General features: G+C 43.6%; 1 protein-coding gene across 1 annotated transcript in view; it reads left to right on the forward strand.

The window, feature by feature from the left end:
• The window catches only part of LOC120050489 (catenin delta-2-like), a 363309-nt gene that overhangs the window by 265051 nt on the left and 83704 nt on the right, over window positions 1-14554 (forward strand). The window contains exons 16-18 of the mRNA XM_038997076.1: window positions 1510-1692; window positions 5123-5296; window positions 7018-7168. Coding sequence (XP_038853004.1) covers window positions 1510-1692; window positions 5123-5296; window positions 7018-7168 — 508 coding nt within the window. The remainder of the gene's footprint in view (window positions 1-1509; window positions 1693-5122; window positions 5297-7017; window positions 7169-14554) is intronic.

Below are 14554 nucleotides of genomic sequence, written 5' to 3' on the forward strand. Positions count from 1 at the left end.
GTTGTTTATCTGTTGTTTACCTGTGGAGTTGTTTACCTGTTGTTTACCTGTGGAGTTGTTTACCTGTTGTTTAGCTGTGGAGTTGTTTACCTGTTGTTTAGCTGTGGAGTTGTTTACCTGTTGTTTAGCTGTGGAGTTGTTTACCTGTTGTTTAGCTGTGGAGTTGTTTACCTGTTGTTTACCTCTGGAGTTGTTTACCTGTTGTTTACCTCTGGAGTTGTTTACCTGTTGTTTACCTGTGGAGTTGTTTACCTGTTGTTTTCCTCTGGAGTTGTTTACCTGTTGTTTACCTGTGGAGTTGTTTACCTGTGGAGTTGTTTATCTGTTGTTTACCTGTGGAGTTGTTTACCTGTTGTTTAGCTGTGGAGTTGTTTGCCTGTTGTTTAGCTGTGGAGTTGCTTACCTGTTGTTTAGCTGTGGAGTTGTTTACCTGTTGTTTAGCTGTGGAGTTGTTTACCTGTTGTTTACCTCTGGAGTTGTTTACCTGTTGTTTACCTCTGGAGTTGTTTACCTGTTGTTTACCTCTGGAGTTGTTTACCTGTTGTTTACCTCTGGAGTTGTTTACCTGTTGTTTACCTCTGGAGTTGTTTACCTGTTGTTTACCTCTGGAGTTGTTTACCTGTTGTTTACCTCTGGAGTTGTTTACCTGTTGTTTAGCTGTGGAGTTGTTTACCTGTTGTTTACCTCTGGAGTTGTTTACCTGTGATGTTTTCAGAGGAATGTAACTCTCTTCTTGACTCCTCTAACAGTTCTAACAGATCAGGCCCAAGGTCTGTTCTTATTGGATCTAGTTGAAGCGACTTGGTGTCTGTATTACGTCTGTAATGTCGTTGAAAGCATTTAGTCAGTCAGAGTATTATGTTCAATTACATTCATTATTGTTTTTTGTGTAAATTATCAGTCTGAGAGACTCTTCTATAAAACGGACAGAGTCGTCTGAGATGATTCATGATTTTTCTTCGTTATTTCCAAGTGGTTTACATTCCATATTCCTCCCATACGCCACGTATATGAGTGATACTTCACAGATGCACACGCGCACACACACACACACACACACACACACACACACACACACACACACACACACACACACACACACACACCCCTCTGCTGTTTCGGATGTGTCCTCTTCTGACACCATGTTAAATGGAGCTTGATACGATGCTTCAGGCTCAGTCATTATTCCTCATTTGAAAGAATTTCTTTAATATCATTTAAAAGTTAGAGTACATCACGATTCATGGATGGAATTGGGCACTCTTCCTTTTAAATGCCCCTTCACACACACACACACCCACATTTTGGCAGGGTGGGAAGTTAGCTCTTGTGGGAAGTTATATTTGTGTGGGAAGTTAGCTCTTGTGGGAAGTTATATTTGTGTGGGAAGTTAGATCTTGTGGGAAGTTATATTTGTGTGGGAAGTTAGCTCTTGTGGGAAGTTATATTTGTGTGGGAAGTTAGCTCATTTGTAGGATAAATGTTCTAGCTCCTCTGCCTCTCCTGTAGACCATAGAGAACTGTGTGTGTATCCTGCGTAACCTGTCCTACCGACTGGCAGCGGAGACGTCCCAGGGCCAACAGCTGGGTTCAGAGGAGCTAGACGGTCTCCTGTGTGATGCCAACGGACGTGACGGAGAGACCTCAGGCTGCTGGGGCAAGAAGAAGAAGAAGAAGAAGGGACAGGACCAGGTGGGGAAGTTATACACAGAGAGAGAGAGAGAGGTAGCAGGTGGGACGTTATACACAGAGAGAGAGAGAGATAGCAGGTGGGACGTTATACACAGAGAGAGAGAGAGAGAGAGAGAGAGAGAGAGAGAGAGAGAGAGAGAGAGAGAGAGAGAGATAGCAGGTGGGACGTTATACACAGAGAGAGAGAGAGATAGCAGGTGGGACGTTATACACAGAGAGAGAGAGAGAGAGAGAGAGAGAGAGAGAGAGAGATAGCAGGTGGGACGTTATACACAGAGAGAGAGAGAGAGAGAGAGATAGCAGGTGGGACGTTATACACAGAGAGAGAGAGAGATAGCAGGTGGGACGTTATACACAGAGAGAGAGAGAGATAGCAGGTGGGACGTTATACACAGAGAGAGAGAGAGAGAGAGAGAGAGAGAGAGAGAGAGAGAGATAGCAGGTGGGATGTTAGAGAGAGAGAGAGAGAGAGAGAGAGAGAGAGAGAGAGAGAGAGAGAGAGAGAGAGAGAGAGAGAGAGAGAGAGAGAGAGAGAGAGAGAGAGACTCTATCACACAGTGTAGACACACATATGTGCATAATAAACGTGTTCATATGTTGATATTAGAGCAAAGTGCTTTGGAACGTGCCCCTACCACCTGTATATAATTATCAGGAAGAATTGACAATGGCGATCTCTCCCAATCTGTAACCATTCAACAAACCATTTGGAATACATAAAAAAATAGATATTTCTTAAGTGGAAGAATAACCAACCATGTTACACAACACAGACAGTGCAGAAAGACAGACAGTCCAGGCAGACAGACAGGCAGTCCAGGCAGACAGACAGGCAGTCCAGGCAGACAGACATACAGTGCAGACAGACATACAGTGCAGACAGACAGACATACAGTGCAGACTGACAGACAGTACAGACAGACAGTGCAGACAGACAGTGCAGAAAGACAGTGCAGACAGACAGTGCAGATAGCTTCCTCCAAGCCATATCACTTGTTCACTGCAGGAATGTTCTTAAGGGAATCAAAGCAAAAGATTCAAACAGAGAACATTAAAGATCCTAAACTATTTTAGTATGTGTAAACTTGTATCTCTTTTTCTGTTGGTTCAAACCTTTATTTTTTACAGTACCAGTCAAAAGTTTGGAGACGCCTACTCATTCAAGGGTCATTCTTTATTTGTACTATTTTCTACATTGTAGAATAATAGTGAAGAAATCAAAACTATGAAATAACACATATGGAATCACGTAGTAAGCAAAAACGTTAAGAAATCAAAGTAGCCACCCTTTGCCTTGATAACAGCTTTGCTCACTCTTGGCATTCTCTCAACCAGCTTCACCTGGAATGCTTTTCCAACAGTCTTGAAGGAGTTCCCAAATATGCTGAGCAGTTGTTGGCTGCTTTTCCTTCACTCTGCGGTCCAACTCATCCCAAACCATCTCATTTGGGTTGAAGTCGGGTGATTGTGGAGGCCAGGTCATCTGATGCAGCACTCCATCACTCACCTTCATGGTCAAATAGCCCTTACACAGGCTGGAGGTGTGTTGGGTTATTGTCCTGTTGAAAAACAAATGATAGTCCCACTAAGTGCAAACCAGATGGGATGGCATATCGCTGCAGAATGCTGTGGTAGCCATGCTGGTTAAGTGTGCCTTGGATTCTAAAGAAACCACTGACAGTGTCACCAGCAAAGCACCTCCACACCATCACACCTCCTCCACCATGCTTCACGGTGGGAGCCACGATGCGGAGATCATCCGTTCACCTACTCTGCATGTTTCTTGGCCCAAGCAAGTCTCTTCTTCTTATTGGTGTCCTTTAGTAGTGGTTTCTTTGCCACAATTCGACCATGAAGGCCTGATTCACACAGTCTCCCCTGAACAGTTGATGTTGAGATGTGTCTGTTACTTGAACTCTGTGAAGCATTTACTTGGGATGCAATTTCTGAGGCTGGTAACTCTAATAAACTTATCCTCTGCAGCAGAGTTAACTCTGGGTCTTCCTTTCCTGTGGCGGTCCTCATGAGAGCCAGTTTAATAATAGCTCTTGATGGTTTTGCGACTGCTGTTGAAGAAACTGGACTGTCGTTTCTCTTTGCTTATTTGAGCTGCTCTTGCCATAATATGGACTTGGTCATTTGCCAAATAGGGATATCATCTGTACACCAACACTACCTTGTCACAACACAACTGATTGGCTCAAACGCATTAAGAAGGAAAGAAATTACACAAATGAACTTTTAACAAGGCACACATGGTGCTGGTTGAGAGAAAACCAAGAATGTGCAAAGCTGTCATCAAGGCAAAGGGTGGCTACTTTGAAGAATCTAAAATCTAAAACATATTTTGATTTGTTTAACACTTTTTTGGTTACTACATGATTCCATGTGTTATTTCATAGTTTTGATGTCTTCACTATTATTCTACAATGTATAAAATAGTAAAGTAAACAAAAACCCTTGAATGAGTAGGTGTGTCCAAACTTTTGACTGGGACTGTATATACAATTATATATACTGTATATATATATATTTTAATATATTTCCCTTTATTATTTTCTCCTAACCCTACCACCCCTCCCCCAACTGGAGTAAACTAATAAACATTAACACTTGGCCTTCTACTTCCAGCTTAAACATACTATATACATTTTACAGACACAGTATATTTTACAATAGTTATCTTTTGGTCGTTTTTTTGTCCCATCCTTAAGCTCCACTCAACCCCTCCCATCTATCTCTGAACACCATCCAGTTTTCATTTCTATTTGCTATATGTTTTTCAAACTTTTCTTTCCTCCAACACACTCCAATCACTACTGCTGCTTAACAATTCACTCAGATGCCTTCCCAAGAACCAATTGTCTGTTCCTCACAAGAAATGATGGCTTTGTCCCAACAGTTCAACTCTCATTCACTCTACAGTAGTTGTAAACAGTGAAAAACACAAAATGTCTCCAAAAAGTTTTCGCCATTTTCAGAAATGTTAGGGCGTATTCTCTTCCCTGCTTCAGTTGTATTTCTGTTTTGAAGATCTTCTATCATAAAACCTCTCGGGGGATGATAATCTATAGAACATGCATCCTGCCTGTAGAGCCTCCACTTGTGAAGATGTAGGGAACTATGGCAGAATTCTGCTGAAAACATAAAGGGCACCTCTTTGATTGTTTGATCAAAGAGAAAAGTTGTCTATCTATAGCATATAGAGTCAGAGTCTGTTGCTAGGATGGTGTGCTGCCTACAGAAGTGGGAAACATATACATTGCTTATGAACGCCACTGAAATAGCTGTGGAGAAAGAATACTTTACGGGATGTACATCATGGTATGATTCTTGACCTCGCTCTCTCCTTCCCTATCTTTATCTCCCTTTTTCTGTCATCATCCTTCCTGTTTCCTTACCCCCACAACCTCTCTCCCCTCTCCTCCAGTGGGACGGTGTAGGTCCTCTCCCAGACTCAGCTGACCCTCCTAAAGGAGTCCAGATGTTATGGCACCCGTCCATAGTGAAGCCCTACCTCACCCTGCTGTCAGAGTGCTCCAACTCTGATACACTGGAGGGGGCGGCTGGAGCGCTGCAGAACCTGGCTGCAGGCACCTGGAAGGTATGGTGCTCCATTAGTCTGTCTCCTGTTCTCTTTGCAGGGGGGAGTCAGTCTAACTCTTCCCCCTCTCTCTCCAGTGGTGCATCAGTCTAAGTCTTCCCCCTCTCTCTCCAGTGGTGCATCAGTCTAAGTGTTCCCCGTCTCTCTCCAGTGGTGCACCAGTCTAAGTGTTCCCCCTCTCTCTCCAGTGGTGCATCAGTCTAAGTGTTCCCCCTCTCTCTCCAGTGGTGCATCAGTCTAACTCTTCCCCCTCTCTCTCCAGTGGTGCATCAGTCTAACTCTTCCCCCTCTCTCTCCAGTGGTGCATCAGTCTAACTCTCTCCCCTCTCTCTCCAGTGGTGCATCAGTCTAAGTCGTCCCCCTCTCTCTCCAGTGGTACATCAGTCTAAGTGTTCCCCCTCCTTCTCCAGTGGTGCATCAGTCTAAGTGTTCCCCCTCTCTCTCCAGTGGTGAATCAGTCTAAGTGCTGCCCCTCTCTCTCCAGTGGTGCATCAGTCTAAGTGTCCCCCCTCTCTCTCCAGTGGTGCATCAGTCTAAGTGTCCCCCCTCTCTCTCCAGTGGTGCATCAGTCTAAGTGTCCCCCCTCTCTCTCCAGTGGTGCATCAGTCTAACTCTTCCCCCTCTCTCTCCAGTGGTGCATCAGTCTAAGTGTCCCCCCTCTCTCTCCAGTGGTGCATCAGTCTAAGTGTCCCCCCTCTCTCTCCAGTGGTGCATCAGTCTAACTCTTCCCCCTCTCTCTCCAGTGGTGCATCAGTCTAAGTGTTCCCCCTCTCTCTCCAGTGGTGCATCAGTCTAACTCTCCCCCCTCTCTCTCCAGTGGTGCATCAGTCTAACTCTTCCCCCTCTCTCTCCAGTGGTGCATCAGTCTAACTCTTCCCCCTCTCTCTCCAGTGGTGCATCAGTCTAACTCTTCCCCTCTCTCTCCAGTGGTGCATCTGTCTTACTATTCCCCCTCCTGTTTGTCAGTCTAATCCTTCCCTTTCTCTCGCTCTCTCTCTCACACTAGTTGTGGGACCGTTAGTGTAATTCTTCCCCCGTGTCTCTCCAGTGGTCTGTCAGTCTAACTCATCCCCCTCTATCTCTTGTTGTTGGTCAGTCAATCTAACTCCTCCCACTCTCTCCTCCCTCTCTAGTGGTCCGTCAGTCTAACTCTTCCCCCTCTCCTCCCTCTCCAGTGGTACGTCAGTCTAACTCTTCCCCCTCTCCTCCCTCTCCAGTGGTCCGTCAGTCTAACTCTTCCCCCTCTCCTCCCTCTCCAGTGTTCCGTTAGTGTAACACTTCCTCATCTCTCTCCAGTGGTCCGTCAGTCTAACTCTTCCCCCTCTCCTCCCTCTCCAGTGGTACGTCAGTCTAACTCTTCCCCCTGTCCTCCCTCTCCAGTGGTCCGTCAGTCTAACTCTTCCCCCTCTCCTCCCTCTCCAGTGTTCCGTTAGTGTAACACTTCCTCATCTCTCTCCAGTGGTCCGTCAGACTAACTCCTCCCCCTCTCTCGTCTCTCTCCAGTGGTCCGTCAGTCTAACTCCTCCCCCTCTCTCATCTCTCTCCAGTGGTCCGTCAGTCTAACTCCTCCCCCTCTCTCATCTCTCTCCAGTGGTCCGTCAGTCTAACTCCTCCCCCTCTCTCATCTCTCTCCAGTGGTCCGTCAGTCTAACTCCTCCCCCTCTGTCGTCTCTCTCCAGTGGTCCGTCAGTCTAACTCTTCCCTCTCTCATCTCTCTCCAGTGGTCAGTGTATATCCGGGCAGCGGTGCGTAAGGAGAAGGGTCTTCCTATCCTGGTGGAGTTGTTGAGGATAGACAATGACCGTGTGGTGTGTGCCGTGGCCACCGCGCTCAGGAATATGGCCCTGGACGTCAGAAACAAAGAACTGATAGGTAAGACACACACACACACACACACACTTCACAGTGCAGCAGCTCTGGCCACCTCTGGGTTGTCAATGTATCTGAGTGACTGCAGTAGAGGATTCTTCAGTGGTGGCTGTAAATGAAACAGATCAAAGGAGTCAGATGGACTTTGAAACACAGACTGATGGTGAATGTGAAGCACACGGCTAATGGCGGTCTGCTAGTCCCATTGTACAGGCCTCACAAGTCAACCTCAGCACTGAGAGACGGAGCTCAGCCTCTCATTAACACTGCCTTTGTGTGTTTGGGATTTTCTGTGTGTGTGTGCTGCATAGGTGCTTTTTCAGTGACAGCCCATTGATCTCTCTCTTAACATCTGGGCTTCCCGGTGTGCTATCTGGTGTCCATGGTAACCCCCCCTCCCCATTGTCTCAGCTGGTTGTCTTCCAGAGCCCCTGGGAATTCTCAACCAAGGCTGGTGATTGGCCAGGAACACCCATTGTTACTTAGCTAGAAATTCCAATGGTTGCTATTGCTAAGCTGGGCATTCTGATAGTTGCTATGCTTGGTATTCTGTTGGTGACTATGGTTGGCATTATGATAGTTGCTATGCTTGGTATTCTGTTGGTGACTATGGTTGGCATTCTGATAGTTGCTTTGCTTGGTATTCTGTTGGTGACTATGGTTGGCATTCTGATAGTTGCTATGCTTGGTATTCTGTTGGTGACTATGGTTGGCATTCTGATAGTTGCTTTGCTTGGTATTCTGTTGGTGACTATGGTTGGCATTCTGATAGTTGCTATGCTTGGTATTCTGTTGGTGACTATGGTTGGCATTCTGATAGTTGCTATGCTTGGTATTCTGTTGGTGACTATGGTTGGCATTCTGATAGTTGCTATGCTTGGTATTCTGTTGGTGACTATGGTTGTCATTCTGATAGTTGCTATGCTTGGTATTCTGTTGGTGACTATGGTTGTCATTCTGATAGTTGCTATGCTTGGTATTCTGTTGGTGACTATGGTTGGCATTCTGATAGTTGCTATGCTTGGTATTCTGTTGGTGACTATGGTTGGCATTCTGATAGTTGCTATGCTTGGTATTCTGTTGGTGACTATGGTTGGCATTCTGATAGTTGCTATGCTTGGTATTCTGTTGGTGACTATGGTTGGCATTCTGATAGTTGCTTTGCTTGGTATTCTGTTGGTGACTATGGTTGGCATTCTGATAGTTGCTATGCTTGGTATTCTGTTGGTGACTATGGTTGGCATTCTGATAGTTGCTATGCTTGGTATTCTGTTGGTGACTATGGTTGGCATTCTGATAGATGCTATGCTTGGTATTCTGTTGGTGACTATGGTTGGCATTCTGATAGTTGCTATGCTTGGTATTCTGTTGGTGACTATGGTTGGCATTCTGATAGATGCTATGCTTGGTATTCTGTTGGTGACTATGGTTGGCATTCTGATAGTTGCTATGCTTGGTAGTCTGTTGGTGACTATGGTTGGCATTCTGATAGTTGCTATGCTTGGTATTCTGTTGGTGACTATGGTTGGCATTCTGATAGTTGCTATGCTTGGTATTCTGTTGGTGACTATGGTTGGCATTCTGATAGTTGCTATGCTTGGTATTCTGTTGGTGACTATGGTTGGCATTCTGATAGTTGCTATGCTTGGTATTCTGTTGGTGACTATGGTTGTCATTCTGATAGTTGCTATGCTTGGTATTCTGTTGGTGACTATGGTTGGCATTCTGATAGTTGCTATGCTTGGTATTCTGTTGGTGACTATGGTTGGCATTCTGATAGTTGCTATGCTTGGTATTCTGTTGGTGACTATGGTTGGCATTCTGATAGTTGCTATGCTTGGTATTCTGTTGGTGACTATGGTTGGCATTCTGATAGTTGCTATGCTTGGTATTCTGTTGGTGACTATGGTTGTCATTCTGATAGTTGCTATGCTTGGTATTCTGTTGGTGACTATGGTTGGCATTCTGATAGTTGCTATGCTTGGTATTCTGTTGGTGACTATTGTTGGCATTCTGATAGTTGCTATGCTTGGTATTCTGTTGGTGACTATGGTTGGCATTCTGATAGTTGCTATGCTTGGTATTCTGTTGGTGACTATGGTTGGCATTCTGATAGTTGCTATGCTTGGTATTCTGTTGGTGACTATGGTTGGCATTCTGATAGTTGCTATGCTTGGTATTCTGTTGGTGACTATGGTTGGCATTCTGATAGTTGTTATGCTTGGTATTCTGTTGGTGACTATGGTTGGCATTCTGATAGTTGCTATGCTTGGTATTCTGTTGGTGACTATGGTTGGCATTCTGATAGTTGCTATGCTTGGTATTCTGTTGGTGACTATGGTTGGCATTCTGATAGTTGCTATGCTTGGTAGTCTGTTGGTGACTATGGTTGGCATTCTGATAGTTGCTATGCTTGGTATTCTGTTGGTGACTATGGTTGGCATTCTGATAGTTGCTATGCTTGGTATTCTGTTGGTGACTATGGTTGGCATTCTGATAGTTGCTATGCTTGGTATTCTGTTGGTGACTATGGTTGGCATTCTGATAGTTGCTATGCTTGGTATTCTGTTGGTGACTATGGTTGGCATTCTGATAGTTGCTATGCTTGGTATTCTGTTGGTGACTATGGTTGGCATTCTGATAGATTGCTATGCTTGGTATTCTGTTGGTGACTATGGTTGGCATTCTGATAGTTGCTATGCTTGGTATTCTGTTGGTGACTATGGTTGGCATTCTGATAGATTGCTATGCTTGGTATTCTGTTGGTGACTATGGTTGGCATTCTGATAGTTGCTATGCTTGGTATTCTGTTGGTGACTATGGTTGGCATTCTGATAGTTGCTATGCTTGGTATTCTGTTGGTGACTATGGTTGGCATTCTGATAGTTGCTATGCTTGGTATTCTGTTGGTGACTATGGTTGGCATTCTGATAGTTGCTATGCTTGGTATTCTGTTGGTGACTATGGTTGGCATTCTGATAGTTGCTATGCTTGGTATTCTGTTGGTGACTATGGTTGGCATTCTGATAGTTGCTATGCTTGGTATTCTGTTGGTGACTATGGTTGGCATTCTGATAGTTGCTATGCTTGGTATTCTGTTGATGACTATGGTTGGCATTCTGATAGTTGCTATGCTTGGTATTCTGTTGATGACTATGGTTGGCATTCTGATAGTTGCTATGCTTGGTATTCTGTTGGTGACTATGGTTGGCATTCTGATAGTTGCTATGCTTGGTAGTCTGTTGGTGACTATGGTTGGCATTCTGATAGTTGCTATGCTTGGTAGTCTGTTGGTGACTATGGTTGGCATTCTGATAGTTGCTATGCTTGGTATTCTGTTGGTGACTATGGTTGGCATTCTGATAGTTGCTATGCTTGGTATTCTGTTGGTGACTATGGTTGGCATTCTGATAGTTGCTATGCTTGGTATTCTGTTGGTGACTATGGTTGGCATTCTGATAGTTGCTATGCTTGGTATTCTGTTGGTGACTATGGTTGGCATTCTGATAGTTGCTATGCTTGGTATTCTGTTGGTGACTATGGTTGGCATTCTGATAGTTGCTATGCTTGGTATTCTGTTGGTGACTATGGTTGGCATTCTGATAGTTGCTATGCTTGGTATTCTGTTGGTGACTATGGTTGGCATTCTGATAGTTGCTATGCTTGGTATTCTGTTGGTGACTATGGTTGGCATTCTGATAGTTGCTATGCTTGGTATTCTGTTGGTGACTATGGTTGGCATTCTGATAGTTGCTATGCTTGGTATTCTGTTGGTGACTATGGTTGGCATTCTGATAGTTGCTATGCTTGGTATTCTGTTGGTGACTATGGTTGGCATTCTGATAGTTGCTATGCTTGGTATTCTGTTGGTGACTATGGTTGGCATTCTGATAGTTGCTATGCTTGGTAGTCTGTTGGTGACTATGGTTGGCATTCTGATAGTTGCTATGCTTGGTATTCTGTTGGTGACTATGGTTGGCATTCTGATAGTTGCTATGCTTGGTATTCTGTTGGTGACTATGGTTGGCATTCTGATAGTTGCTATGCTTGGTATTCTGTTGGTGACTATGGTTGGCATTCTGATAGTTGCTATGCTTGGTATTCTGTTGGTGACTATGGTTGGCATTCTGATAGTTGCTATGCTTGGTATTCTGTTGGTGACTATGGTTGGCATTCTGATAGTTGCTATGCTTGGTATTCTGTTGGTGACTATGGTTGGCATTCTGATAGTTGCTATGCTTGGTATTCTGTTGGTGACTATGGTTGGCATTCTGATAGTTGCTATGCTTGGTATTCTGTTGGTGACTATGGTTGGCATTCTGATAGTTGCTATGCTTGGTATTCTGTTGGTGACTATGGTTGGCATTCTGATAGTTGCTATGCTTGGTATTCTGTTGGTGACTATGGTTGGCATTCTGATAGTTGCTATGCTTGGTATTCTGTTGGTGACTATGGTTGGCATTCTGATAGTTGCTATGCTTGGTATTCTGTTGGTGACTATGGTTGGCATTCTGATAGTTGCTATGCTTGGTATTCTGTTGGTGACTATGGTTGGCATTCTGATAGTTGCTATGCTTGGTATTCTGTTGGTGACTATGGTTGTCTTCTTTGGAACCTACGGGTCAATAGTGAGCTCTTTGGCACAGTGCAGATATGGTCAATGGAGGCATTGTCCAGAACCACAGATCTAGAATCAGTACTCTACAACCAATTCTAACCATAATCATTAGGGGGATGAATACAATCTGATCAGTTCCAATCTTTACCTACTCTTTGCAGTGTGTTAAATGTGATGGTAGAAGCCATAACCCAGATTGTAGTTTTAACAGAAAACACCATGTTTTGGTCTGTGCACCGCGCGAGACACCAGGCTGAATAATGTCATCAATTGCAATTTCACAAGAAAATCTATTTCAATTTGTTGAGTGGGTAGTTTGAATACACTTCAGCTCGGCTGTATAACACTGTTAACCCACAGCTCATATTGGCCTTGCAGAGTCATTCCATTGAACCGGAGAGAGGGGGAGTGGGGAGGAAGAGATACAGAGAGAGAGGGGGGAGAGAGAAGGAGAGAGCGAGAGAGTTAGACCCAACTAAATCATGAGAAAAAAAAAGAGAATTACTTGACACATTGAAAGAAATTACCAAAAAAAACAGAGCTAACTAGAATGCTATTTGGCCCAAGTGTACACAGTGGCAGAACACCTGACCACTGTGACTGACCCAAACTTAAAGAAAGCTTTGACTATGTACAGACTCAGCATCCTGACCAATGTATGACCATATTAGAGACACATATTTCCCTCAGATTACACGGAGCCACAAATAATTTGAAAACAAATCCAATTTTGATAAACCATATCTACTGGGTGAAATACCCCAGTGTGACATCACAGCAGCAAGATTTGTGACCTGTTGCCATAAGAAAAGGGCAACCAGTGAAGAACAAACACCATTGTAAATACAACCCATATTTACGTGTTTTTATTTTCCCTTTTGTACTTTAACTATTTGTACATCATTATGTCTTTATTCTTTTAGAGAGAGAGAGAGAGAGAGAGAGAGAGAGAGAGAGAGAGAGAGAGAGAGAGCAGAGAGAGAGAGAGAGAGAGAGAGAGAGAGAGAGAGAGAGAGCTCTATGGGTGTGGTTGAGTTTATATGTGAGAACCACAGGAGATAAAGCATAGATGTTTAAATGTGACATGAGTTTCATTAAGATTGTTATAGTTAAACACAAACAAAGTCTACAGTATAAATACCATGTTCTATAATGAAGGGGAAAAGCAACATGCAACCATTTCAAAAGATTTTACTGAGTTACTGTTCATGAGGAAATCAGTCAATTGAAATGAATTCATTAGTCACTATTCTATGGATGTCACATGACTGGGAACACAGATCCTGTTGGTCACACATACCTTAAAAAAAGGTAGGGGTGTGGATCAGAAAACCACTATCTGGTGTGACCACCATTTGCCTCATGCAGCACGACACATCTCCTTCACATAGAGTTGATCAGGCTGTTGATTGCGGCCTGTAGAATGTTGTCCCACTCCTCTTCAACGGCTGTGCAAAGTTTCCGGATATTGGCGGGAACTGGAACACGCTGTCGTACACGTCAATTTAGAACATTCCAAACATGATCATTGGGTGACGCGTCTGGTGAGAATGCAGGCCATGGAAGAAGTGGGACATTTTCAGCAGATCCTTGCGACATGGGGCCGTGCATTATCATGCTGAAACATGAGGTGATGGAGGCGGATGAATGGCACGGCAACGGGCCTCAGGATCTTGTCAAAGTATCTCTGTTCTTTCAAATTGCCATCAATAAAATGCAATTGTGTTTGTTGTCTGTAGCTTATACCTACCCATACCATAACCCCACCGCCACTATGTTGCACTCTGTTCACAATGTTGACATTGTGAGCTCGCCCACACGACGCCATACACGCTAGGCTGTCTGCAATCTGCCCAGTACAGTTAAAATCAGGATTCATCCGTGAAGAGCACACTTCTCCAGTGTTTGTGCAGACATTCTTCAGTTGTGCAAACCCACTGTTTCATCAGCTGTCCGGTTGGATGGTCTCAGACAATCCCGCAGGTAAAGAATCCGGGAGGGGGAGGTCCTGGACTGGAGTGGGATATGAGCATGTATGAAAAAGTAATAGCAACGGGTAGCACAGAGAATACCTATGTACTGTATATAATACCTATGTATTGTATATAGTACCTATGTACTGTGTAGAATACCTATGTATAGAATACCTATGTACTGTATAGAATACCTATGTACTGTATAGAATACCTATGTATTGTATAGAATACCTATGTATTGTATAGATTACCTATGTATTGTATAGATTACCTATGTACTGTGTAGAATACCTATGTATTGTATAGATCACCTATGTACTGTGTAGAATACATATGTACTGTGTAGAATACCTATGTATTGTATAGATTACCTATGTACTGTGTAGAATACCTATGTACTGTGTAGAATACCTATGTATTGTATAGATCACCTATGTACTGTGTAGAATACATATGTACTGTGTAGAATACCTATGTATTGTATAGATTACCTATGTACTGTGTAGAATACCTATGTATTGTATAGATCACCTATGTACTGTGTAGAATACATATGTACTGTGTAGAATACCTATGTATTGTATAGATTACCTATGTACTGTGTAGAATACCTATGTATTGTATATAGTACCTATGTATTGTATATAGTACCTATGTATTGATTATAATACATATGTACTGTGTAGAAGCCATTCTAACCATCTATCAAGCTGAATGTGTCTAAGACAGTTTTTGGTTCTCCTCGTCATTGTTAAGCACCGTTGTGTTTATTCTACCTAGGAACATTACCTGGAG

This window comes from Salvelinus namaycush, chromosome 7, assembly GCF_016432855.1.
Source record: "Salvelinus namaycush isolate Seneca chromosome 7, SaNama_1.0, whole genome shotgun sequence".
Classification (NCBI taxonomy): Eukaryota; Metazoa; Chordata; class Actinopteri; order Salmoniformes; family Salmonidae; genus Salvelinus; species Salvelinus namaycush.